General features: G+C 44.8%; 1 protein-coding gene across 2 annotated transcripts in view; it reads right to left on the reverse strand.

Annotated features, from left to right (window-relative positions):
* The window catches only part of LOC129843339 (DENN domain-containing protein 1B-like), a 37,544-nt gene that overhangs the window by 16,209 nt on the left and 11,335 nt on the right, over positions 1-10,000 (reverse strand). Inside the window, exons 5-9 of one of the 2 annotated variants that reach the window (XM_055911978.1) lie at positions 9,512-9,631; positions 9,267-9,336; positions 8,367-8,447; positions 8,060-8,134; positions 5,708-5,761 (exon numbers count right to left, since the gene is read on the reverse strand). In XM_055911978.1, coding sequence (XP_055767953.1) covers positions 5,708-5,761; positions 8,060-8,134; positions 8,367-8,447; positions 9,267-9,336; positions 9,512-9,631 — 400 coding nt within the window. The remainder of the gene's footprint in view (positions 1-5,707; positions 5,762-8,059; positions 8,135-8,366; positions 8,448-9,266; positions 9,337-9,511; positions 9,632-10,000) is intronic. The other variant, XM_055911980.1, reaches the window with a different exon arrangement.

The raw sequence follows: 10,000 nt of genomic DNA on the forward strand, positions 1-10,000 counted from the left end.
CTAAACAGGATGTTTCCATAACGGTGAGGTAGGAGGCATACGTTAGAGCTAATAGATTTTAAACTACTGCCCTGTAGCACTGTCTTATAGCTTTTCTATATCACTATATTCTCTCTATATGTTATAGCTTCACTGTTCTATGTCATTATATTCTCTCTGTATGTTATAGAACAGTGAAGCTATGTCATTATATTATCTATATATATACATGTTATAGCTTTACTGGTCTATGTCATTATATTATCGCTGTATGTTATAGCTTCACTGCTCTATATCAGTATATTATCTCTGTATGTTATAGCTTCACTGTTCTATATCATTATATTATCTCTGTATGTTATAGTTTCACTGTTCTATGTCATTATATTCTATCTGTATGTTATAGTTTCACTTTTATAGTTCATTATTTTATCTCTATATGTTATGCATCATTATATCCACTTGACTGTGAATAGATTGCTTATTCTCAGAAATAGCTCTTTGTGTCTGAGAAGGGTAATTATCTAGTAGATTGTGGCAGGCTGCAAGAATGTGCACTCCCTAGTTTCAAAGCCTCTCCTGACTGATGTTTTATTTTTATTTTTTATTTCACCTTTATTTAACCAGTTAGGCTAGTTGAGAACAAGTTCTCATTTGCAACGACGACCTGGCCAAGATAAAGCATTGCAATTCGACACATACAACAACACAGAGTTACACATGGAATAAACAAAACATACAGTCAATAATACAGTAGAAAAAAAGAAAACAAAAAGTCTATATACAGTGAGTGCAAATGAGGTAAGATAAGGGAGTTAAGGCAATAAATAGGCCATGGTGGCAAAGTAATTACAATATAGCAATTAAACACTGGAATGGTAGATGTGCAGAAGATGAATGTGCAAGTAGAGATACTGGGGTGCAAAGGAGCAAGATAAATAAATAAATACAGTATGGGGATGAGGTACTTGGATGGGCTGTTTACAAATGGGCTATGTACAGGTGCAGTGATCTGTGAGCTGCTCTGACAGCTGGTGCTTAAAGCTAGTGAGGGAGATATGAGTCTCCAGCTTCAGTGATTTTTGCAGTTCGTTCCAGTCATTGGCAGCAGAGAACTGGAAGGAAAGGCGACCAAAGGAAGAATTGGCTTTGGGGGTGACCAGTGAGATATACCTGCTGGAGCTCGTGCTACGAGTGTGTGCTGCTATGGTGACCAGTGAGCTGAGATAAGGCGGGGCTTTACCTAGCAGAGACTTGTAGATAACCTGTAGCCAGTGGGTTTGGCGATGAGTATGAAGCGAGGACAAACCAACGAGAGAGTACAGGTCGCAGTGGTGGGTAGTGTATGGGGCTTGGTGACAAAACGGATGGCACTGTGATAGACTGCATCCAATGTGTTGAGTAGAGTGTTGGAGGCTATTTTATAGATGACATCGCCGAAGTCGAGGATCGGTAGGATGGTCAGTTTTACGAGGGTATGTTTGGCAGCATGAGTGAAGGATGCTTAGTTGCGATATAGGAAGCCGATTCTAGATTTAATTTTGAATTGGAGATGCTTAATATGAGTCTGGAGTGAGAGTTTACAGTCTAACCAAAACACCTAGGTATTTGTAGTTGTCCACGTATTCTAAGTCAGAGCTGTCCAGAGTAGTGATGCTGGACAGGCGGGCAGGTGCGGGCAGTGATCAATTGAATAGCATGCATTTAGTTTTTCTTGCATTTAAGAGCAGTTGGAGGCCATGGAAGGAGAGTTGTATGGCATTGAAGCTCGTCTGGAGGTTAGTTAACACAGTGTCCAAAGAGGGGCCAGAAGTATACAGAATGGTGTCGTCTGTGCAGAGGTGGATCAGAGAATCACCAGCAGCAAGAGCAACATCATTTATGTATACAGAGAAGAGAGTCGGCCAGAGAATTGAACCCTGTGGCACCCCCATAGAGACTGTCAGAGGTCCGGACAACAGGCCCTCCGATTTGACTTTCTGAATTCTATCAGAGAAGTAGTTGGTAAACCAGGCGATGCAGTCATTTGAGAAACCAAGGCTGCCAATAAGAATGTGGTGATTGACAGAGTCAAAAGCCTTGGCCAGGTCGATGAATATGGCTGCACAGTAATCTCTCTTCGATGGTGGTTATGATATCATTTAGGACCTTGAGCGTGGCTGAGGTGCAGCCATGACCAGCTCTGAAACCAGATTGCATAGTGGAGAAGGTACGGTGGGATTCGAAATGTTCGGTGATCTGTTTATTAACTTGGCTTTTGAAGACCTTAGAAAGACAGGGTAGGATAGATATAGGTCTGTAGCAGTTTGGGAATCTCAGACGATATGAAAGAGAGGTTGAACAGGCTAGTAATAGGGGTTGCAACAATTTCGGCAGATAATTTTAGAAAGAGAGGATCCAGATTGTCTAGCCCGGCTGATTTGTAGGGGTCCAGATTTTGCAGCTCTTTCAGAACATCAGCTATCTGGATTTGGGTGAAGGAGAAATGGTGGGGGCTTGGGCGGGTTGCTGTGGAGGATGCCGGGCAGTTGACCGAGGTAGCGGTAGCCAGGTGGAAAGCATTGCCAGCCGTAGAGAAATGCTTATTGAAATTCTCAATGATAGTGGATTTATCGGTGGTAACAGTGTTTCCTAGCCTCAGAGCAGTTGGCAGCTGGGAGGAGGTGCTCTTATTCTCCATGGACTTTACAGTGTCCCAGAACTTTTTTGATTTTGTACTACAGGATGCAAATTTCTGTTTGAAAACCTAGCCTTAGCTTTCCTAACTGCCTGTGTATATTTGTTCCTAACTTCCCTGAAAAGTTCCATATCACGGGGGCTATTCGATGCTAATGCAGAATGCCACAGGATGTTTTTGTGCTGGTCAAGGGCAGACAGGTCTGGAGTGAACCAAGGACTATATCTATTCCTGGTAAAAAAATTTTTGAATGGAACATGCTTGTTTAAGTTGGTGAGGAAGGCACTTTTAAAGAATAACCAGGCATCCTCTACTGACGGGATGAGGTCAATGTCATTCCAGGATACCCCGGCCAGGTCGATTAGAAAGGCCTGCTTGCAGAAGTGTTTTAGGGAGCGTTTGACAGTGATGAGGGGAGGTTGTTTGATCGCAGACCCATTACGGATGCAGGCAATGAGGCAGTGATCGCTGAGATCTTGATTGAAAACAGCAGAAGTATATTTGGAGGGCGAGTTAGTGAGGATGATATCTATGAGGGTGCCCGTGTTTACGGATTTGGGGTTGTACCTGGTAGGTTCCTTGATAATTTGTGTGAGATTGAGGGCATCAAGCTTAGATTGTTGGATGGCCGGGGTGTTAAGCATGTCCCAGTTTAGGTCACCTAATAGCACGAGCTCAGAAGATAGATGGGGGGCAATCAATTCACATATGGTGTCAAGGGCACAGCTGGGAGCAGAGAGTGGTCTATAACAAGCGGCAACGATGAGAGACTTGTTTCTGGAAAGGTGGATTTTTAGAAGTAGAAGCTCGAATTGTTTGGGTACAGACTTGGATAGTAATACAGAACTCTGCAGGCTATTTTTGCAGTAGATTGCAACACCGCCCCCTTTGGCAGTTCTATCTTGGTGGAAAATGTTATAGTTAGGGATGGAGATTTCAGGGTTTTTGGTGGTTTTCCTAAGCCAGGATTCAGACACGGCTAAGACATCCGGGTTGGCAGAGTGTGCTAAAGCAGTGAGTAAAAAAAACTTAGGGAGTAGGCTTCTAATGTTAACATGCATGAAACCAAGGCTTTTACGGTTACAGAAGGCAACAAATGAGAGCACCTGGGGAGTGGGAGTGGAGCTAGGCACTGCAGGGCCTGGATTAACCTCTACATCACCAGAGGAACAGAGGAGAAGTAGGATAAGGGTACGGCTAAATGCTATACGAACTGGCCGTCTAGCACGTTCGGAACAGAGTGTAAAGGGAGCAGGTTTCTGAGCACGATAGCATAGATTCAAGGCATAGTATACAGACAAAGGTAAGGTAGGATGTGAGTACATTGGAGGTAAACCTAGGCATTGAGTAATGATGAGAGAGATATAGTCTCTAGAGACATTTAAACCAGGTGATGTCACCGCATGTGTAGGAGGTGGAACAACATGGTTGGTTAAGTTATATTGAGCAGGGCTAGAGGCTCAACAGTGAAATAAGACAGTAATCACTAACCAGGACAGTAATGGACGAAGCATGTTGATATTAGAGAGAGGCATGCGTAGCCAAGTGATCATATGGGTCCAGTGAGTGGTTGGGCTGGCTGGGGACACGGCGATTCAGACAGTTAGCAGGCCGGGGCTAACAAGCTAGCAGTTAGTAGGCCGGGGATAACAAGCAAACAGTTAGCAGACCGGTGCTAGCAAGCTAACAGTTAGCAGACCGGGGCTATCAAGCTAGCAGTTAGCAGACCGGGGCTATCAAGTTAGCAGAAGGGCCTTTGGGGGACATCGCGATGGAGGAAAGTCTGTTTTTGCCTCCTTGTGCGGTGACATCTAGCATCTGTACAACCCAGTGTGGTGAATACATCTAGCATCTGTACGACCCAGTGTGGTGAATACATCTAGCATCTGTACGACCCAGCATGGTGAATACATCGCTACGACCTAGTGTGGTGAATACATCTAACATCTGTACGACACAGTGTTGTGACTACATCTGTACGGCACAGTGTGGTGAATACATCTAGCATCTGTACGACCCAGTGTGGTGAATACATCTAGCATCTGTACGACCCAGCATGGTGAATACATCGCTACGACCCAGTGTGGTGAATACATCTAACATCTGTACGACACAGTGTGGTGAATACATCTGTACGACACAGTGTGGTGAATACATCTAACATCTGTACGACACAGTGTTGTGAATACATCTGTACGACCCAGTGTGGTGAATACATCTAACATCTGTACGACACAGTGACTTGAATTGTTTGACTTGAATTTGTAGCAGAACTTAGAACCAAACACTATTATCAATGTACCAACAGCAGTAGCACTAGGATACAGATACACTGTAGCTCAGACTCATTCCATGGAGGGCCTAGAGTCTGCTGGATTATGGTTGTTCCTTTCAGTTAAGACCTAGACAACCAGGTGAGGGGAGTTCCTTACTAATTAAGGACTTTACTTCATCAATCAAGATCAAGGTAGGAGAAAAAAACAGCAGACACTCAGCCCTCCATGGAATGAGTTTGACACGTGCTATAGATGATTACAACAGTGTATTATAGTGACAGCAGACTAACACTGTCAGGGATGGAGGGGAGCCCTCTGGGGTTAGGTCAGGGTTAGGGTTAGGGTTAGGGTCAGGGTCAGGATCAGGGTTAGGGTCAGGGTCAGGATCAGGATCAGGGTTAGGGTTAGGGTCAGGATCAGGGTCAGGGTTAGGGTTAGGGTTAGGGTTAGGGTTAGGGTCAGGGTCAGGTTCAGGATCAGGGTTAGGGTCAGGGTCAGGATCAGGATCAGGGTTAGGGTCAGGGTCAGGGTCAGGATCAGGATCAGGGTTAGGGTCAGGGTTAGGGTCAGGGTCAGGATCAGGGTTAGGGGCAGGATCAGGATCAGGGTTAGGGTTAGGGTTAGGGTCAGGGTTAGGGTCAGGGTTAGGGTCAGGGTCAGGATCAGGGTTAGGGTCAGGGTTAGGGTTAGGGTTAGGGTTAGGGTCAGGGTCAGGGTCAGGGTCAGGGTTAGGATTAGGGTCAGGGTTCGTGTATTACAGTGACAGTAGACTCACACTCTCAGGGATGGAAGGGAGCCCTCTGGGGTCTGGAGCGATGAAGTACGGGACCTGGGGAGGAAGGGAACAAGTAGCAGTTACTTTCCATCCCAAATGGCACCCTATTCCAGAGATGCACTATTTCTGACCATGGGGCATAGGGCTCTATGCAGGGAATAGCATGCCATTTGAGGTGCAGTCCTAGTCAGAAATAACAACATCTGGGTGTATGTTAGTACTGGTAGACCCATCATGATCCTGTTATCAGGTCTGGCTCTGAGAGATCATCTGGGTGTATGTTAGTACTGGTAGACCCATCATGATCCTGTTATCAGGTCTGGTTCGGAGAGATCATCTTGAGAGAACCAGGGTTCACAGAGTGTCCAGGTGATTTTAGATTTTTGATTAGTCTAGTTTTAGGTGTTAACTATGTCTTGGTTTAGTAGTAGATCAGGTTATAGGTTATAGGTGTTAATCCAGACCAGGTTTTAGGTTATAGGTCTAAATCAGACCAGGTTTTAGGTTATGGGTGTTAATCCAGACCAGGTTTTAGGTTATAGGTGTTAATCCAGACCAGGTTTTAGGTTGTAGGTGTTAATCCAGACCAGGTTTTAGGTTATAGGTGTTAATCCAGACCAGGTTTAGGTTATAGGTGTTAATCCAGTCCAGGTTATAGGTTATAGGTCTTAATCCAGACCAGGTTTTAGGTTATAGGTGTTAATCCAGACCAGGTTTTGGGTTATGGGCGTTAATCCAGACTAGGTTATAGGTCTTAATCCAGACCAGGTTTTAGGTTATAGGTGTTAATCCAGACCAGGTTTTAGGTAATAGGTGTTAATCCAGACCAGGTTATAGGTTATAGGTGTTAATCCAGACCAGGTTTTAGGTTATAGGTATTAATCCAGCCCAGGTTATAAATTATAGGTGTTAATCCAGACCAGGTTTTAGGTTATAGTTGTTAATTCTGACCAGGTTTTAGGTTATAAATCTTAATCCAGACCAGGTTTTAGGAATGGGTGTAGGTGTTAATCCAGACCAGGTTATAGGTTATAGGTGTTAATCTAGACCAGGTTTTAGGTTATAGGTGTTAATCCAGACCAGGTTTTAAATTGTAGGTGTTAATCCAGACCAGGTTTTAGGTTATATGTGTTTGTGCAGCAGACCAGTTTTAAGGTTCTAGTGGGTGTTAGTCCAGACCAGGTTTTAGGTTACAAGTGTAAGAACAGGCCACGTTTTAGGTTATAAGTGTTAGTCCAGACCAGGTTTTAGTTTCTAGCTGTTAGTCCAGACCAATTCTTAGGTTCTAGGTGTTAGTCCAGACCAGGCTTTAGGTTCTAGCTGTTAAAACATACCATGTTTTAGGTTATAGGTGTTAATCCAGACTAGGTTATAGGTGTTAATCCAGACCAGGTTTTAGGTTATAGATGTTAATCCAGACCAGGTTTTAGGTTCTAGGTGTTAGTGCCGCAGACCAGTTTTAAGGTTCTAGTGGGTGTTAGGCCATACCAGGTTTTAGGTTCTAAGTGTTATGACAGAACAGGTGTTAGGTTCTAAGTGTTAGTTCAGAACAGGTTTTAGGTTCTAAGTGTTAGTTCAGAACAGGTTTTAGGTTCTAAGTGTTAGTCCAGACCAGGCTTTAGGTTCTAGGTGTTAAAACAGACCAGGTTTTAGTTTCTAACTGTTAGTCCAGACCAGGTTTTAGGTTATAAGTGTAAGAACAGGCCATGTTTTAGGTTATAAGTGTTAAAACAGACCAGGTTTTAGTTTCTAGCTGTTAGTCCAGACCAATTTTAGGTTCTAGGTGTTAGTCCAGACCAGGTTTTAGGTTCTAGCTGTTAAAACAGACCATGTTTTAGGTTATAGGTGTTAATCCAGACTAGGTTTTAGGTTCTAGGTGTTAGTGCAGCAGACCAGTTTTAAGGTTCTAGTGGGTGTTAGTCCAGACCAGGTTTTAGGTTCTAAGTGTTATGACAGAACAGGTTTTAGGTTATAAGTGTTAGTTCAGAACAGGTTTTAGGTTCTAACTGTTAGTCCAGAACAGGTTTAAGGTTCTAAGTGTTAGTCCAGAACAGGTTTTAGGTTCTAACTGTTAGTCTAGACCAGGTTTTAGGTTCTAGGTGTTAAAACAGACCAGGTTTTAGTTTCTAACTGTTAGTCCAGACCAGGTTTTAGGTTATAAGTGTAAGAACAGGCCATGTTTTAGGTTATAAGTGTTAAAACAGACCAGGTTTTTAGTTTCTAGCTGTTAGTCCAGACCTATTTTTAGGTCTAGGTGTTAGTCCAGACCATGTTTTAGGTTCTAGCTGTTAGTCCAGACCAGGTTTTAGGTTCGAGGTGTTAGTCCAGACCTAGCAGGGTTCCAGGACTCACCCCTTCCTTCCCTGGGGTGAGGGGGGCATGTCCAGGAGGGCGGGGCATCTCTGTCCTGACCAATAGCTTCTCTCCCTCAGAGAGAAACACAACACACTACCACACTACCACACAGCCCAGAAAACCCCTCTATCTAATAACAAATCCACATGATACACTACAACACAGAAAACAGTTTCCATGACAACCGCGTAACGTAATATGATTGTGTTTCCTATATAATGGGTTGGAATTGGAATTTCCACTTGGAATTAGAATTGATGGGACAAAATACTAAGTTGGGATGAATAGACTAGTTGAGGCTTACCAGCTGCAGAGTGACAGAGCCGACAGCCAATGGCAGGGGATGTGTGTAGAGGGCGGCCAGCAGTTCTCGCATCTCATTGGTCTGTTGAGAAGCAAGCGATACTCATGAAACACTAATGAAATACTTTTGAAATACTAATTAAATGCTTATGAAATACTAATTAAATTGACTTGACATATCAAAGCCAGGAAAATGTTTGAAGGAACTTGACTGTAAAGAACTGTAGACACAATACAGTCCAGTATAAAGCAGGGGTGTCAAACTCATCCCATGAAAAGAATTAAGACGTTTTATTGTCACACACCAGGTAGGTGCAGTGACGTGTTGTTTTACAGGCTCCGTAATAGTAGTGCAGCGCCCCTGGAGCAAATTAGGGTTAAGTGCCACATGGACAGATTGTTCACCTTGTCGGCCAGGGGATTTGAACCAGCGACCTTTCGGTTACTGGCACAACTCTCTTCAGACAGTGACGTTAATTGATCAATCAAGTACGAGGGAGGGAGGGGATGAAACCCACAGACACTCAGCCAGGTTACTGAGAGACCCACCTGTCTCTTGGTCAGATAGTCAGCCAGGTTACTGAGAGACTCACCTGTCCCTTGGTCAGATAGTCAGCCAGGTTACTGAGAGACCCACCTGTCCCTTGGTCAGATAGTCAGCCAGGTTACTGAGAGACTCACCTGTCCCTTGGTCAGATAGTCAGCCAGGTTACTGAGAGACCCACCTGTCCCTTGGTCAGATAGTCAGCCAGGTTACTGAGAGACTCACCTGTCCCTTGGTCAGATAGTCAGCCAGGTTACTGAGAGACCCACCTGTCCCTTGGTCAGATAGTCAGCCAGGTTACTGAGAGACTCACCTGTCCCTTGGTCAGATAGTCAGCCAGGTTACTGAGAGACTCACCTGTCCCTTGGTCAGATAGTCAGCCAGGTTGTTCAGAAGTTTGTAAAACACCTCAAACCAAGGTAGGTAGCTACAACACACAAGTGCACATATTATGAAAGTAGTGTATGGTTACTGTTGTCACTAAATACAGAGATGAACACACACACACACACACACACACACACACACACACACACACACACACACACACACACACACACACACACACACACACACACACACACACACACACTCTCACTTACCTAAGCATACAGAGGCAGGTGTGTGAGCTGCTGGTGAGGCGACAGAAGCCGAAGCGTTGGCATCCCTCCAAGTCAGTCAACACAAAGGTGAAGTGTTGCACTGCTACCACATCTCTCACTCTGATGGAGGAGGAGGAGGAGGAGGAGGAGGAGGAGGAGGAGGAGGAGGAGGGAGGAGGAGGGGAGAGGGAGGGGGAGGAGGAAGAGGGAGGAGGAGGAGGAGGAAGAGGGAGAGGGAGGAGGGAGGAGGGAGGAGGGGGAAGACGAGGAGGGGGAGGAGGAGGAGGAAGAGAAGGAGGGAGGAGGAGGAGGGAGGAGGAGGAGGGAGGAGGAGTAGGAGGAAGGAGGAGGGAGTAGGAGGGAAGGGTGGATGAAGTGAGGGAGAAAAGGATGGATGGAGGGAGGGAGAGAAGGGAGAGAGCGATGGATGGATGAAAATCTCTCTCTCTATGTGTCCATAATCTCTCTCTATGTGTCCATAATCTCTCT

Source organism: Salvelinus fontinalis, unplaced genomic scaffold (genome assembly GCF_029448725.1).
Source record: "Salvelinus fontinalis isolate EN_2023a unplaced genomic scaffold, ASM2944872v1 scaffold_0120, whole genome shotgun sequence".
In the NCBI taxonomy this organism is placed as follows: Eukaryota; Metazoa; Chordata; class Actinopteri; order Salmoniformes; family Salmonidae; genus Salvelinus; species Salvelinus fontinalis.